At 54.0% G+C, this 17,230-nt stretch overlaps 1 protein-coding gene across 1 annotated transcript; it reads right to left on the bottom strand.

The window, feature by feature from the left end:
- Nucleotides 1-2,076: 2,076 nt before the first annotated feature.
- On the bottom strand, nucleotides 2,077-16,933 carry NAA40 (N-alpha-acetyltransferase 40, NatD catalytic subunit). Its single transcript, XM_069066214.1, has 8 exons — nucleotides 16,788-16,933; nucleotides 10,728-10,823; nucleotides 9,786-9,838; nucleotides 6,509-6,604; nucleotides 6,267-6,425; nucleotides 5,633-5,716; nucleotides 5,278-5,355; nucleotides 2,077-4,800 (listed from the first exon to the last, which is right to left on the bottom strand). The coding sequence occupies exons 1-8, from the start codon at nucleotides 16,914-16,916 to the stop codon at nucleotides 4,659-4,661; spliced, it is 837 nt and encodes a 278-aa protein (XP_068922315.1). The 5' UTR covers nucleotides 16,917-16,933; the 3' UTR covers nucleotides 2,077-4,658.
- Between the last annotated feature and the right edge of the window lie 297 nt (nucleotides 16,934-17,230).

The following is a 17,230-nucleotide window of genomic DNA, read 5'->3' as shown; positions in this document are numbered from 1 at the left end:
CTTTTTTAGTTAAATCTATTTTTTGCTTTTGTTTTGTCTGAGAACACAATTGCCACTCCTGCCTCTTTCACTTAAGCTGATGCATAACAGATTTTGCTCCAACCCCTTATTTTAACTGTGTCTTTGTTTCAAGAGTGAAATGGAAACAACGTATTGTTGGATTCTGGCTTCTGATCCATTCTGCTTTTTGTTTTATGGGTGAGTTCATTCCATTCAAAGCTATGATTGCTAACTATCTACTTCCCTTCATCCTGTTTTCTTCTATTTAAACTTCTTGTACCTTCCTCAAAATGGTTTTGCTTCTGACCACTGCCTCCCTAATTCACACCCCGAGTCCTTTTCTTATCCTGTCCCCTCACCCCCATTTCTCTGTAATTCAAGACTTTTGTACCCTTGTAGACATGCTATTTCCTCTTTAACTGAGTTCTGATGAGAATAAGATTCTAGCACTACCAACTCTCTACCTTCCTTCTGCCCTCCACTGTATCAGTCCTTGCATCCACATGTCATCTGTATGCTGTAATTGCTATATTTTACCTCTCCCTCTCAACTTTATCTTTTAGGATCATCCCACCAGACTCAACTCAACCCCAAACCTTCTATGTTCTTTCAAACCATTCAAGTAATAACATTCTTAATTAGCTAACATTTTCCCATATAAGAAGTAAACTATTTGACCTTATTAAATCCCTTATAACTAGACTTTCATCTTTACATTATGTTTCTCCTGATTCTTGCAGGTCAAATATTCCATTCAGTCCTAGTCTCCTTATGAACAACTGAGTCACCCATTTTTCCCCCACGCAGGATTACACTCAGCTTTGCTGGACAAGTTGTTCTTGGTTGCAAACCCAGTTCCTTTAGCCTTCGGAATCATGTTCCATGCCCTTTGGTCTTTTGTTGTAGAAGCTGCTAAATCTTATCGTGACTGTAGCTCCACAGTATTAAGTCATTTCCTGCATTTCACATTTTCTTCCCTTTTGTTCCTTCAGTCTTTTTTGTTTTATTGTTTCTTGATGTCTCATGGAGTCATTAGCTTCCACTTGGCCAATTATGATTTTTAAGGAGTTATTTTCTTCAGTACTTTCTTTTGCACCTTTTTACCAAGCTGTTAATTCTCTTTTCAAAATCTGCTTGTATAGCTCTCATTTCTTTTCCCAATTTTTCCTCTACTGCTTTTTAAAATGTGTATACACACATCTTTATTTCTCTCTTTAGCTCTTCTAGGAAGAGGTTTTGGGGTTTGTATCCAATCATCCTTTTTCTTTGAGTCTTTGCTTGCAGATGTTTTCATGCGATTGTCTTCTGAGTTGTTCTTCACCTTCCCTGTCACCAGAGTAGATATTTAAGATCAGGTTCTTTTTTTATTGTTTGCTCACCTCTTTCAGCAGCTAGGTGACACAACAGATGGAGTACCAGACCTGGAGTAAGTTAGACCTGAATACAAATCCAGGCCCAGACACTTAGTAGCTGCATGACTCTAGGCAAGTCACTTAACTCTGTTTCCCCAATCTCATCTGCAAAATGAGCTTGAGAAGTAAATGGCAAACCAATCCAGTATCTTTGCTAAGAAAATTCCAAATGATGTCAAAAAAGTTGTATACGACAAAAATATTTTCTTTTTAAAGCCCACTTGCTCCCAGTGCTAGTACAGGAGTCCCTTACTGTCCCTGGGAGCCAGTGCTGCTGTCACCCTTTGCTTCCCCCTCCTCCTGGCCAGCCCTTATCCCAGTGTCCACAGATCATTTTTTCTTGTCCTCCTAAGATGCTCTGGGCTGAAAAAATCACTATGACTTTTTAGCTCAGAAATCTGTTTGGTGTTTCCTGTGTTCATTTGGTAGGTGAGGTAACAGTTCTGACCTTTCATTTTGCCATCTTGATTCTGCCTAAGAACAGAAAATATTAATGCTACAAGTGCCCTTGGCACAGAGCCCATCAGAACTGAGGACTTGTAACTGCTAGTCCCAGCCCCTGAAGCTCCTCCTCATGCAACTGCTGCTCAGTGAACCCTACCCTCAAAGAGAGGCCACCTGCACCGACTCCTACCCCATTCTGTCAGAAAGTCATACGAGCAACTGAACAAAGTGTCTTTTATTTGTAACATACAAATAAAACCAATGCAAAAGGTTTGCTTTTTTTCCCTTTGATTCCACTAAGAATTTACTAAGGAAAAAAAAAATATATATATATATATCAAGAGTAGGGGTCTGCTTTCAAATTTTCCTCTAAAAACCAGAAAGGGTTAAAAAGAATCCCACTCACCCGAGCACAGACACACTCCCACACACGCACATACACAGACACACCAACAGAAGTGGCCCAGCACGGGCAAAAGATGGACACAACTGAAAGAAGACATCCTTAACAAAAATACTTCAATGGGTCCCAAACAAAACAATGATACAGTTCAAACAGAGAGCTACATTTCTCAAAAACTAGACTTAGTCAAAGTTGAGGTGAGACACTGATGTGAGAGAGGGCTGAGGGAATCTCAGAACGGGAAAACCAAACTGAGGAATGACTTGCCAGTCCTTCAATGCTGCCATCAGCTGAGTCAACAGAAGGGCGCTGGGATAAAGATGGGGCAACCTCAATGTCACCACCCCTCAAACGAGTTTGATAACTGGGGTCTGGTTATCAGGAAGAGGTCAAGAAGTAAATAAAAGAGAGACAATGAACTCAAGTTACTTGGGATTTTTGTTGGGGGTTCTTTTGGAATTCTGGGGCTATAAAGTCAGAAATCCATGATGTGAGGCCCAAAATGTTTTGGTTCATATCCCTGGAGAGGAGAAGGGAAACTCTTCAAAGGTACTTCACTAGCTCCTAGTGTGAGGGAGCCCAAATCAGCCCCTTCAATGACCTAGAAAATCCACTCTGGGGCAGGAGCTTCTCTGGGAGACGTGGGGTGGAGGAGTGGGGATTTAATCCAGTGTAAAAGCTGCAAAGGCGTCTTAAAAAAACAAAACAAAACAAAACAAAACAACAAAAAAGCCCTGGCCCTTTCCAAGGGAAAGCAGGGTGTGAGCTGAAGAGGGGAGTGTAAGCCCAGTGCCCAGGGTCCCTGTCTCCAGCAGCTCACAGGCTGGTGTTTTGTAGGATGACACACTGCATGTGTGTCCGTGCTCCCAAACAGAGGGGTAGGGGGAGAAGGGAGAGAAAGGGCAAGGGGAAGAGGCTTTCAGGGGAGATTCCTAGAACAGGCAAGCACAGCTGCCTCCTGAGTTGGGGCAATGCAGGTGTGAGGAAAATCTGAGGTCAGGTCCAAGGATAGACCTTCTACAAGAACCTTCACAGAGGTTAAAACTTTAAAGACGCTCCCTACCAAGGGGCTTCAAAGGAGTCATGCCAGGGGAGATGTGGGTTTGGTAGCCCCTGCCCCAGGCAGGGGGCAAGAGGAGCCCTGGAGGACAAGCGAGGGAGGGAGTTCAGCATCTGAAAAGCCAGGTAAGATAAAGCCCCCTCTCCCAAACCCTCAGCAGGGTCCTTCTCTCCGCCCTGTTTCAACATCCTAGGAAGGACAGAGTGCTGAGAAGTTCTGGCTGGATGGTAGCAGGTCAGAGTGCATCCCTGAAAGAAATGAACAGAGGCCAGACCCAGCTGCCCTCTAGTCCACAGACAGCTGGTGGAGTCTGAACAGGGTCAGCATCACTGTTGCCTCACTGAGGCAGAGGAGGGAAAGGCCCCAGGGGAGTAGAAGCGGGGCCTGCTGCTGGGAGGGGGAGGGGAAGAATCAGCACCAAAGTACAGAGGAAATGGCATTGAACATGCAGACAGGAGCTAGGCCTCTTTCCAGAGGAAGCCTGGGGATTCCCTGATGTCGTTTCCCTGGGGCAGCAGCACTTTGGGGAAGGGGCAGAGCAGAGGACAAGCACAAGACCAGCTGGTGTCGTTGACTGTCATGGGCCTAAAACCAGTGGCCCAAATGTCTGCCCAGGGGGTTGGGCCTTCCCAGGCCTCTCAGCTCAGGCCCAGCTGGTAACCGGGCCTGATGGAGAGAAGAGTCAGGACCAACGCCCCAGTGGTTCCCACAGGGGTCTGAGGGACCCCTGGGGTCCATTTTACTCTGTACTTCTGCAAACACACACCTTCCACAAGGGCTCGCCCTCCCCTGGGCCGACTTCTTTTACCACAAAAGGTCTTTGCTCTGGGAGGAGGCCTTTTCTGAGGAAACTACAAACCCAATGCCTTTTTTCTTAGCCAGACTTTGGGCATTCTCGTATCCCCTCAGGGATGCATAGGAAACCCACTTCTCCTTTCTTCCTCTGCGGGGGAGCCCAGCAGTGCCTAGCTGCTGTTCTACAAGCAATGGGGTCTTGCTGTGGGGGTCTGGGGTTCTGGCTAAGTAGAGCTCCTTCCAAAAACATGGCTTGGCAATAAGCCTGTCTTGCATCACAGGCTAGCAAAGAGCCCCAATAGGCCACCTTGAGAAACGGGACGGCTCTTCCCCAGCCCTGATGCCCTGTCCTGCTCACCAATGCTGTGGTGAGGGCAGGGGGAGGGGCAGTGCCTTTGGGGGTGTACCCTGGCAGCCTTCCCTGCTGAGAACACTTCCCTGAGGGACCTGAAAGGTGAGAGGCAGCTGAGAATGCGTGGAGTGATGGGAAACAAGGGAAGGGAGCAGGCCAGGGGGAGAGGTGGCTCGGGGGCCTGGTGTGGCCTCAGTGGCAGCAGCCGCCACAGTGCCCACCCGAGTGGGCATGCTGGCTGTCCCCAAACTTTGTCCTCCGGCTCAGGATCTCATAGGCACAGTCTTCACCACAGCAGCCGGACATGCTGGGAGAGGTGTCATCAATCTCAAACCTGCAGGGTAGGGGGTTCCTTAGGTAAGGCACACAAGCCCCTCATAGCTGGAAGGAGCTCTGTGTGTGAACTTGGGACCCTCACAACCATCCTGTGAGGCAGGTGCTGTGGGCATCCCTCACTCACAGAAGAGGAAAGTGGGACATGGCCAGGGTGTGCTGGGCCTGCAGCCCCATGGGACTCCCTCCCTCAAAGCTCAAGGGGCCCGAGTCACAGGGAGCTAAGCACCTTGGTGCCCTGCCAAGAGACCTGAGCACCGAAACAGGAAGAACAAATGAAGGAGAAAGAGCCCCTGAGCAGGAAGGGACTGTCTGCTCCCACAATCTGCCAGCCAGTGGTCAGTGAGCCCGGACTGAATGCTAACGTCATGGACAAAGCCCAGCTGCCTCAGACCAGCTCAGGCCAGAGGGGAGGGAGGGCAGGGAGGAAGGGAAGCCTGAGGGCTGCTCCCTCTCAGGTCAGGGCCCCAGGACTTACTGCAAGGCTTCTCTGAAAAACTGGTACGCTCCATGGTTGTGTTTGAACACTGTTAGCATGACTTTCTTCATCTGGGTGCTAAGGGAAAGGAGAGGCGGGCATGTTTCTGGGCTCCACAGCCCAAAGTGAGCAGGGCAGTCCCCCCAGCCCGAGTGCAAGGACAGCAATGCCCTTTGTTGGAGGGTGGGAGTGCCTGGGGGTTTGTGTCCAAACAAAATACTTTAACATATGAAAACACCAGAAGGTTCATCCTACCCAGAATTTAATTCCATAATGCAAGTCCAAGCCTTCAAAGGGACTGCCCTTTGTGGACAGGGCATGGAGGCAGGAGGGCCACCCCACAACCCCCCCTTACCTGTTGGCCACAAGCTGCAGAATTTGGATCAGAAACTTGCCCAGACCTTTCCTCCGCACTTTGCTCTCCAACTGTACCTCATAGCTGGAGGAAGAGGGAGTGATGGTGAGCCCGAGCAACCGCACGAGGGAGAATGCCCTCAATGGGCAATTTCAAGGAGGCAGGACCAGACCCATCCATGTACAAGGATAAGAAGGGATAGGAGGGGGGGAAGGGAAGAAGAGACAGAGAGCTGGGAGGGAGCAGGGGATATAAGGGGACAAGAAGACACACACTCACATCTAGGTCAAGCACCCCATACAAGCTGCCGAGCTTGGCCACGGAGCCCATGGAGGCTGCCAGGCTGCCCAATGGGTAGAGCCCCAGACCTCAAGTCAGAAAGACCTGAATCTGCATACTGCTTCAGATACTTCTCTACAGAGTGACCCTGTGCGGGTCTCTTAACTTGTGATGAGGATAAACCAGGATAGTGAACACCCTAAAAGCACTCCAGAAACGCCAGCTCCAACCAATGTGCTGAACGCCCGGGGCGAGGAGCCCCCCCACCCCCCAGAAGTGGAGGGGACAGCAGCTCCAGAGCCCCAGGCCCTCTCCTCTAGGACAGGACCCCCCTCCCCCAGCCGGGAGCTCGTACCAGTACAGAACTTCGTCCCCACACTCCACATCGAAACGGAAGTGTGAGAAGGCAACTGGGACAGCGCTCTCTTCCCAAGCAATGAGGTACCAGGCCCGGTCATCTGTCATCTCTTCCCTCTTCTCTCGATCCTTCCAGCCCCATTCACTTTGTTCGTAGCTGGCAAATGGGAGGAAGATGAGGGTGTGAGGAGCTACGTGGGCCAGCAGGAGAAGGCACCCAGTGCTTCAGGGGACACTTACAGGGTCTGCATGTTGGTTTTGGTGAGGTCAAAGGCCCAGTTCACTGTTGCCTGCTCCAGCCCCGACACTCGCTTACACTCGATGGAGACGTTTAATCTGTGGGGAGACAAGTGGACCAAGCTGCGGGGTGGGCCGGGGTCCCACCTCTCATCTGGCTGAGGTCTCCAAGCCCCTACGAGGTCACCCTTGAGTTTCAGATTACAATTCAAACCCAGTCAGCACCCCTTGGCTGAGGCCTGACCCCTCAACCCCGTGACCTTCCCTATAACAAAAACTCCCATGGGGGGTACGTATCAAATTCCAACACTTACACTACACCTTCCTCACAACTCTAAGAGGGAAATAGTAAAAGCATCAGTATTCCCCCTTTTCAGATAAGGAAACGCAAGCAGGTCACCCTGCTAAAACCCACTCCCCACCCTCTCTCTGCGATGCCCAGCTGCCTCCCACAAATCACTTCCTGGGTGTCTGCTCCCCCACCCCAGGCCTAAATCTCGGGAATCACATCTTCCTGTTCTCCTCAGAAGGCCCTACCTTCCTCTTCCACCTCCTTTAAAGGATGCCTGCATCTTTTCCAAAATCATCTGTATTTACTCCAGCCAGATCCTGGAATGTGCCCTCAGGAGACTCCCAGCACCCCCTGCCAAGCTTCAGCAACTCCACAACCTTTTTCCTGTCTGTCCATAGGTTTGGACCCTTTCAGGTCAATTGTGCCAGGAGCCAAAGACTCGGCCACTGTCTAGTCCCAAGTTCTGTCTTCCTTGGGTACAGGAGATCACCAGACCGGCAGACTACCTCAGTTTCACCCAGCCATGGCTTTCCACCAATTCTCCACCCAACACTCTGGCTACTTAGAGCCTCTGGACTGGCGAGGGCAGGGGGAGGGGCAGTGCTCAGCACCCCCTGGGGTCGCTTCTCTGTAAGCCTAACCCTACTCTCTTACTCTGGGACCAGGCCACCTCCTTCTCCACTCACACATACAGAACCAATGGAGAAACTGAGGCGAAGTGCCCACATGAAAAACAGCGGCTTTCAGGCTCCTGAGCATGAACAGGGAGCCTAGGCGGACCATAGCACAAGGGACTGAGGCCCTGGCTGCTGTTAAAAAGAAGTCTCCAAGCCCAGAACTGTGCCCTCCCTCTTGGATCTAGACCTGTCATAGACTGCAGTTTGTACAAGTTGTTTTTCAATTAACAAAACCTATTTTCTCTCCTTACTCCCCTCTGCCCCAGCCCCATATTCAGGAAAAAAAGAAACCAAAATTCTTATGTCAAATATGTGTAGTCAAACAAACCCCCCCATTTTACCGGAACTCATCATTTCCCCTTAAACCTGCCTCCTGCCCTACCCCTCTCCACACCCAGTAAAGGGCCCGGCCGGCCCCCTCCCCCCACATCCAATATAGTGCCAAGTTCTAATGATTTTATCTCCCCAACATCTCTCAAAGATGCCCCTTCTCTCCTCTGACACTGCTCCCCCCCTGCACAGTCCCTCATCACCTCCTCAGCTGCCTCCAGTCTCTCCCCAAGGCCATCCTCTATTCAGCTTCCTAGTTATCACCCTGGGCCATATCTAGTAACCTCCTTGTGACTCCCCAAGGTCCCAGGATCAAGTGCAAAGTGCTTTGTTTTGCATTCAAAGCTCTTTATCACCTGGCCCAGCCCTTTCCAGTCTTCTGTCCAGTGACACTGGCCTCCTGGCTTTCCCATCTCCATCCCTGGGCTCCAGGCCTTCTCTCTGGTTTCCCTGAAATCCTAGCTCAAATCCTACCTCCTACAGGAAGGGCTTCCCCTACATCTTACTGCCTTCCCTCTGAGGTCACTTTCAGGCTGTACCCCATTAGACTCTGTGCTCCTTGAGGGCAGGGACCTTCTGCTGCCTTTCTTTGTATCTCCAGCCTTAGCTCAGGACTTGGCATACAGTAGGAGCCAAGCAAATGTGAGGTGGAAGACTGAGAACAGCTCCATCCCAAACAACAGTCTCCTTCTGCTCCTTTGTTCCTCTGTCAGGAGATGGCAAGCCAGGGTCCTCGGCAATTGTGTGGGGATCAATCTGCACGATCAGCCTCAAGTCTTCCCGAGTGGGGCAGTGCCCAGAGTGCTGGGCCTAGTCTCAGGGAGGCCTGAGTTCAAATCCAGCCTCAGACGCTCACAGGCCATGTGACCCTAGGCAAGCCACTTAACCTCGATTTACCTCAATTTCTTCACTTGTAAAACGGAGAGAATGCACCTGCCTCCTGGGGTTGTGAAGACTGAAGAAGATCATAACTGCCAAGCACTTAGCCAATGCCTGGCACACAGCAGGTGTCCCTTCTCCTCCCCCTTGACAGTGCTGTTCTTATTGCATACACTGTCCTTCTGGTTCTGCTCACTTTACTTGGCCTCAGATCACACAAGTCTTCCCAAGCTTCTCTGAAGTCGGCCCCTCACAACATTTCCCCATCAGACATTCTGAATCTCCTTTCAGCAGGATGTACCAGAAACGGGCGCTCGGAGGGCAAACATCGCCCAGAGTGAGGAGGGGTGGATGGGAACGCACTCTGCTTCGTCAGACCAATTGCAGGCCCAGGGTATCCAGGGGCCCATCCGCCACCCTCTTCTGACATGTCCAGTGCTGACTCTGTTACAACTCGGAGGCTCCAGACACAAGGGTCTTTGGGTGCCCAGGCTCAGGGTCTATTGGGGTAGTGGCTCCCAAAGGGCCTCTGGTTATTGTGATTCAGAAACTAGGAGAAGACATTCAAGGCCGGAAAATGTCTGAGGTGGGGCCACAAGGGCAACAGATACAGGCCCATGTCATGGTGGACAATTCAGACAGGCTGAGGTGAGAGCAAGAGCTGTACACGTACCAGGTTTGCTTTATGGGGCTGTCTTTGGGGAGCACTGGGCACGGAGCCCACTGGCGCCCTTAATTCACTGGTGACTCACATTTGACCAAATCCCGAAAAGCAGCAAAGGAGCGACTGGGCCGCCCCCCACCCCAGCCTATGTTACACTGTGGGGGAGAAAGAAAGGGAAAGTACTTAACTCCAGGCTCCCCAAGCAAGTTCAGGACCAGGACAAGGCAGAGAATTCTGTGGCCCTAAAAGGGAAAATGGAGGCCAGGCCACAGTCTCTAAAGAACCAGGAGCTTCTTTCCAAGTCAAAGCTCCCTAAATCCGTGACTCCCAGCTTTCAGCACAAGGCTTGGCACACACTAGCTTCTTCACAAGGAAGCAAGTGGGCAGGCTTCTAAAGGCCCCTGGAAGGTGGAGGTGAGCAAAGGCTCTGGGACTCACCCATTCCGGTCATATTTCTTGAACACTGGAAAGGCCTCTAGGGGATCTTCGAGCTAAAGAGAAAAGGGAGTGAAGTGTTAGCGCTAAGATGGGCAGAGCCCTTGATGCTGTCTCAGCACGGCCAGGAGTCTGCCCCTGCTCTACATGGACACCCATGAGGCTTCAGCAGCCAGACCTTGGGAGCTCATGACCGACAAACCCCTGGCTGCGGCCTGGCCTGTGGCCTTGTCCTGAAGATGGGGGCAGCAGCTGCAGGTGGTCTGGAGGCATCTTCTCCAGCAGAGACAGAGAGAATGTGGCTCCTCTCTCTGCACAGTAAAATGCAGCCTTTGCCCCGGTGGCCAAGATACCCAGGCTTCCACCATGCTGGGCAAAATCTTGAGCGGATCCATACTACCTGCTAACTAACGGGACCAGGAGCCAAAGGCAGCCTTCGAGGCTTGAGTCTTTTACAGAGAAGGACACTGAGGCGGAGGCGGGTTGGATGCTGCCTCCGGGCCTCGCCAGCCTCACCCCTCCCACATGCCACCCTCCAGCAGAGCGGACAAGCCTGCCCAGGCACAGGCCCATGCTGCCCTCTGCTCTCCATGTCTTCATCACGGGATTCACATGTTGTGTACCTTCTGGGCTGATGGCAAACTCCAGCAAGGCAGGGACCCCACCTCTGCTCAGCTCCCCACTTCCCCAGGTCTTAGTACCTAAGTGCTCTGCACACAGCAGGCACTTAATATATACTTCTGCTATCAGTGACAGGCTGGGATGGTCAGTCAAAATGCTGGCCCCTGGCTGAGGTTTTCAGGTCAGAGCCAAGCTGGTGCTCACTGAGCAATGATTAACTGAGAGTCTCCACCCCATCTCCCCCAAAACCCAAAGCACTGCCAGGCTCCAGGATGGGCCTCAGACTGAGCCCAGGAGGGGGCAGTCGGGAGGAGCCAGCCCCACCTTGTTGGCGGCTTCCACTTTGGCACAGACGGCGTCCATGGCAGCCCGCTCCTCCAACCTCTTCTGTTTCTTCTCCTTGGCTTTACTTGACTTTCTCTGCAAAAATGAGAGAAGGTTGTGCTCAGGGGTCCCAGCCAAACTCTGCCAGAAGCCAAGGGACCCCCTTGGAGGGTAATGCTTTAGAGCTCTCAGGTACTTGGATGGACTCCCTTCTCCCACTGCTAGGGAGGACCAAGAGCTCTCTCTAGGGGGGGCTCAGGGGAACTGTCACCCCTCCCATGAGGGAGGCCCACACATGGCAAGAAGTGAGGGAGCGAGCTCACTGTAACAAGAGGGAAAACCTCTTTCACCCAGGTTTTCAAGCGTGTTACTGCCAAGCCTCAACATTCTCATGTGGAACTTTTTTGACTTAAGCATCTGTGTGATTTTGTTAGTAACTTCATTTTTGCTTTTGTGCTGACAACCTTGTATATTCACAGCTGAATTCAGTAGAGAAAAAAGTGAGAGGCGCCAGAAGGTACACTGGTTTATGGGCTAGGTCCTTTGCGGGTCTGCTTCACTCTCCCGCTATGAAGAGCTCCCCCAGCCTTCACTGCATTTGTCATTGTTGGTCTTTAAGACTCAAGTTTTAGGGATGGCTAGGTGGCGCAGTGAATAGAGCACAGGCCTGGAGTCAGGAAAACGGAGTTCAAATCCAGCCTCAGACACTTAACACAAAAAACTAGCTGTGTGACCTTGGGCAAGTCACTTAACCCCAATTGCCCTACCTTACCCACTTCAAAAAAAAAAAAAAAAAGCAAAAGTAAAACTCGAGTTTTGTGCTGTGATTCTGCCCCCCAAGTGTAGTGCAAGGCCTCTGGGCCAGAAGACCAAGCCACAAAGTCAGGGATGGGGCTTAGAGGGAAAACAAAGGTATCAGAGATGCCATGTGGGACGTCTGCAGCTGCTGTAGGTGGGAGTTTGGTGATAATGACACAAAAGCACTAGAGAGAAAGAAGGTTCTGTGAGTTCCCCATCTGTGCATGGCCTTCGATGGATTATTTCATGATCACTGTGTTAAGAAATGCACATCATCAGAATGAGTGTTTTGTTAAAAATCAGATGCAGAAATGTGTATTCTCAGCAATGTCCTGAGAGCTCAGTGTTTGCTGGTCACAGCAACCTATTTCCTGGCCATTCAACGTATCATCGTTTGTGGTTTTCTAGGGATGTGAACCCCACAAAAGCTGAGGACTGACTGTGCGATCAGTTGCCCCATGGGTCTTCTGGTGGAGTTTCAGTGTTCTTGAGCAGACCATTTTCCTTCTTGTCTGATTCTGCTCGCTTCTCTGGACGCTGTATTCTCATCTTTAATCTCCACACCTCCAGAATCCAAATGTCTGTCATCATGCACATGGAACGGCCATTCCTTTGGAGGAGGTAATGGGTCCCCTCATCTGGTATTTGGAGCCAGAACTCTTGGCTCACACAGCACTCCATGAGATAGTCACAAATATCACTGTGCCCAATTTACAGATGAGGAAAACAAGACTCACCCCCAGTCACAGAGCTCTGAGGGGCAGGCACGGGCATCCAAATGAAGGCCAGCTCTGCTTTTTACCACACTTTGGGCAATGTGAACTGTGCAGCCTTCCACCAGCTCTCAGGAGCCCACCTCTACTGTTATCCCATGACCAGTGGCACTCTCTGTCTGCACTGGGACTGACCTAAGCTCAGATAGCTCAGAGCACCAAGGTCTAAGGAGCCGTCACATCGGCCTTGGCTCCGACTGCCTGGATTCTCTTAACACGTGGGCCATTTTAAGTGCTATCTGGAGGCAGGTGGGCAAACAGGCAAATGGCCCCTCTCTGCTTGCTGACTTCTCACCACCCTGGATCATAACAAAGGTTTCCTGAATACCAACCATACCTAGGCCCCGGGGTAGCAGGGAGACTACTCCTGCCCTTCAGAAGCAGACAGTCTGGGGATGTACCAACTATTAAAAGGTTTCCTTACAACTCAGGGAGCCGAAGCCAGACCTGGGGGTGAGTCCTTTTGGAGGGTGTTGTTCTCACCCCTCCCTGCCCCGGCCCTGAGTGGTCACTGGCCCCCACTCCTGAGCCAGGAGGCACCAGGCTCACCCAGTGCTGGGGAAAGGTGGCCACAATCTAGCACAAGCCAAGAGCCCACTCAAGCAGCAGGGGCAGCCGCTGCCTCAGGGACCGTTCAGGACCCATCAGCCCCTGCCCTCCTCTGCGCAGGTAAAAGTAGGCAGGAAACGCTGCTTGTCTCTTCATTGAGGCCAGTCTGATTCTGATGCTATACGGGCATCTTCTCCTTCTGGAATGGGCAGAAGAAAGAGGGGCCCTTCTGCCAACTCTGGCACTACCTGGAAGGAGCCCTGAGACACAGACATCTTTCTAAGCGCTATCTACAATACCAGCTGAGGCAGATGGTGCCAACTAATGCTCTCTCCATTTTACAGAGGAGGAATCTGAGGTTTACTGAGGGGAAATGGCCAGTCCAGAGTCACACAATTACGAAGCACACTGAGCTTGGCGCCAGGGGTCAGAGTGCATCCAGAGATGCTCCCATGACCCCACACTGCCCCTGAGCTTGGTGCAGATGGTTCTGACCTCTCTTTGGAGGATGAGCCTTGAGATGGCTCACCCAATGATAAAGTACAAGGAGGTCCTGCACTGAAAAGCAGCCTGGGCCAATGGTTCAGGCTCATTTGGTCCCAGACCACACTGCGAGAAGCTGCCAGAGGAGAGAGCACAAGGGAAGTGGGCAGGTCCCTGGCCTATGTCACTCATATATCTCTGTGACCAAGCCAGGAGTGCTCTACCATCTCTGCTCAGAGAAAAGCCTGGAGGAAGGAGACAGAGGCAGGTCATCACTAGGCCCACTGGGGTTACCTTCAGGACACCTGACTGCTGGCCACGTCCCGAGGGCTGTGACCAAGGAAGAACCACCGCCTGCAGTTCTGGGAAGGAAAGAAGCACCTACTATGTGCCTGCCCTGTGCTTGGCACTGGGACAAATAACTCATTTGATCCTTACAACAGCCCTGGGAGGCAGGGGCTCACCACCCCATTTTCTAACTGAGGAAGCTGATGTGACTTGACCAGGGTCACAGCTAGTGAGTGTCTGAGGCCACATTTGAACTCAGGACTTCTTGACTCCAGGCCCAGAGCTCTACCCACTGAGCCACCAGCTGTCTTGCGTAGACACTATAAACTCCTGGGGCCGCCTCCTGTAAGTAACAACAGGCACCCACTGACAAATACCCAACTGCCCCCTGGGTGCAATGAGAAGCAGGGGGGGGCCCTGAGGCACAAGACCAAGGTCTCCCAGCCCCAGTGCGTCCCTGGTCCCCCCCAGACCTTTCTAAAAGGCAGTTCATACTGGAGGGCAGGCACTGCAGGCCCTCTCCACCCCTTCCAGCCTATGGGTCTCCCCATTTCTGAATTCCCTGAAGGCAGACGCCCCGAGAATCCCTTTCCAACGTGCATGTGAAGGGCCAGAACCCTGGGCTGAGCAATGCCAAGCTTTTACTAGAAACATCTGTTCCAGGAGATGTGGTCAGACCATGAGAGTGCCTGAATGTCCATGCACAGAGAGGTATGGGGGAGGGGGGGGGGGGAAGGGGGTGGGGAAGGGGGGGGGGGGGGGGGGGGGGGGGAGAAGGAGCTAGGGATGGGAAGGGGGCAGGAAGGGAAGGGAGAATAGAGGAGGGGACAGAAGGGGAGGGGGAAGAGGTAAAAGGAGGAGGAAGAGGAGGGGGCCCACCAAGGCCAAGGCCAGGTCTGTATCCCTAGGGCTGACAGGCTCAAGGCAGAGGTGGGGGCTCTCCCTTGGGGTGAGAATTTAATGTCCCCAAGAACAGTCTCTTACTTTATCTTTGGTATAAAATACATCCCAAGCAAGACCAAGATGCCAACAGGACAAAGTCAGCCTCGGACCCCAGGGTGTTAGACCCTGGAACCTGGGCTCCTGCACCAGGGAAGACACTGAGAATGCTGACATTTGACTCAGTTTCCCTTGTGAAGCAGGAGATGCGTCCTGCATACTTGCCTTATTGCGTCCCTAAATGGGCACGTGAACAATTCCAGGTAGTAAGGGCCTCCCTGGCCATTCCACCTTGGAAGAGAGATTTATGGGCCCACTCTCAGGGGCAGCCTGGCCAGCATCTAAATCCAGCCCCTGTGGCCCATGTTTAACGATCCCCTTCAGCCTTCAGTTGGATAAATGGCCTTGGGAAGGGAAGCTAACTCGGGAGGCTCTGGTTGCCTAGGCCACACAAGCAGAGCGTCCCCTGAAATGTGCCCAGGTCTGGAGGATGGATGTCCTGGACATTCTGACGGGCTTGACTCTGGCTCTCGGACAAGCTGTCTCTCCAGGAGGGCATCAGGGACAGTCTGGGGAGAGACTGCCTCCCTGCCAGCACCGCCAGCCTGGCCACACCCAAGGGCCTCCTCACAACCCAGTGACTCAGTGGGATCTCCTGTGAAAGTGCCATCTAGTGAGGGGCTGACAGAGGGCAGCTGACCCCAGCCCCCCCCCCCGGGGAACCACCCCCGAAGTCCAAGCAGTCACTAAGGCACTAGTACAGAAAAGCAAAATGGATCTAGTCAGTGCACCGGCATCTAGTAAGCACCCACTGTGTGCCGGCTACGGGCCTGGATACAAAGCAAGGCAAAGACGGTGCCTGCCCCAGGGAGCTTCCACTCTGACCTGGGAGGTGGCATTTGAGGCCCGCCTGCCAACAAGGCATGCAGCGCTGGAGGTGAATGCCAGGGGCGAAGGCGGGGGAAGGGCCTCCTGCCTAACATGGGGTCTGAGCTGCAAGGCAGGGAGCAAGGACAGCCCGGACAAAGGCCCGGAGGCAGGAAAGTGGGCGCAGTGTGCAGCTGGATCATGGTGGGGAGCAGAGAGAGAGGCGGGCCAAGGCAGAAAGAGCTCCAAGTGTCCAGAGAAGGGTCTCTACTGGAAACAGAAGTGGGGAAGCCGCAGCAGCGGCTGGGGGGGGGGGGCCGGTGGAGACTTGGGGCCTGCAGCCCCCAACAGCCCTGGCGGGAGAATGTGGGCCCCCCTGGACAGAGGTGACTGGGGGGGGAAGGCCAGGCCGCGGTAGGGAGCCCACTGGCCGTGGGGGGCAGCAGCAGAGTACTCCGGGAGTCCTCTGGGCAGAGATGATCACTGGAGGTGGCTGCCAGGAGAAGAGGCCCAGACAAAGCCTGGGGGGCACCTGGGGCTTCCCACCCCCACTCTGCCAGGGGTCTGTTTTCTCAACTAGGAAATGGGGATAACACTCCCCACAAAACACACGGCTGCTCTGAGCAAAGCGCCCAGGCCCTCGGGGGGCAGGGCACGGGGGGCGCCCCAAGCACAGCGGGGAGCCAGGGGGGGCGGCTCACGGGGCCCCAGTTTCCCCTTCTGTACAAGCGCCCCCGGCCCCGGACTGGCCACCAGAGGCGGCACCCGGGGTCCGGCCCCCCGCGTTTTAAAGACAGGAAACTAAGGTCCCGAGGGTGGCTTTGCCCAAGACCCCGCTGGGGGGCGGGCAGGGCTCGAGATTCGAACCCAGGCCCCTCTGCCCCTTCTGGGTCTTCACGAAGTCACAGGCCCAGCGAGGGGAGGCCCTGCGCACTTTACCGGATGGGGAAACTGAGGCCTGTTCCTTCCCCCTCACCCATGGAGGTGGTCGGGCACAAAAGACCCCGGACCCCGGGAGCCAGGCACCATTTACAGGCGGGGAAACTGAGGCCCCAGGCGGTTCAGTGACTCTCCCAAGGTCACGTCGCCAGTGTCCAAGGCCGGGCTCGGACCCGGGCCTGGAAGCTCCAGGCGCACATGGGAATGGGGGGCGGGGTGACCCCCGAGCGTGCCGGTAATGGGGGGAGAGAAGAAAACACAAGGAGCTCGCAGCTGGGGGCGCCCCAGGGGATGACGAGAAGGGGGGGGGGAAAGCGGGGGTCACGTGGGGCCGGGGGGGTGGGGGGTCACGTGGGGGGCCCGGGGGACGGGGGGGGGGGGGGGCCGCGGGGGGGGGGGGGGGGGTCGGCTCGGCCTCACTCACCCCCATGGCGGCAGCGGCCCCGGCTCCGGCTCCTCCTTCACACACCCGGCGGCGGAAAGGAGGCGGCGGCGGCGGCAACGGCTGGGGCACCAAGCGGCGGCGGCGGCGGCGGCGGCCCACAGCGCGCATGCGCCGCAATGGCCCCCTCCCGCGCGCCCTCCCCGGTCCGCGCCGGCGCAGAGCGGCCTCGGGAAGGCTGGGCGGGAGGGGGTGGGGGGGACGCCGGTGGGACACTGGGAGGATCAGGCAGAGGAGGAGGAGGCGAGGGCTGCGCGCTCCGTGACGTCACGCGCACTGCTCCGCCCCCCCGCCTGCGTCTATCGCCATGGCAACCGCGGCTCCTGACCCAGCCCCGGGACCTGGTTTGCTCTGCTCCCCATCTGTTAAACGCTTCCCAAGCACCCTATCCGACCACGCCCTTCCCCTTCGCCGGAATCTTCTGC

This window comes from Petaurus breviceps, unplaced genomic scaffold, assembly GCF_028583685.1.
Source record: "Petaurus breviceps papuanus isolate PSGF00001 unplaced genomic scaffold, PetGlider_PUasm1.0 90721, whole genome shotgun sequence".
NCBI classification, from domain to species: domain Eukaryota; kingdom Metazoa; phylum Chordata; class Mammalia; order Diprotodontia; family Petauridae; genus Petaurus; species Petaurus breviceps.
Note: the sequence above shows the minus strand (reverse complement) of the source record. Positions and strands in the feature narration are given on the sequence as shown.

Coding starts and splice junctions, on each gene's coding strand:
- NAA40 (XM_069066214.1), bottom strand. CDS start 16,916: ATGCGCGCTGTGGGCCGCCGCCGCCGCCGCCGCCGCTTGGTGCCCCAG. Junction 6,605..9,785: donor AAGAAATATGACCGGAATGG/GTGAGTCCCAGA, acceptor GTCTCCCCACAG/ATTAAACGTCTCCATCGAGT. Junction 4,801..5,277: donor TTTTTCAGAGAAGCCTTGCA/GTAAGTCCTGGG, acceptor CCTACCCTGCAG/GTTTGAGATTGATGACACCT.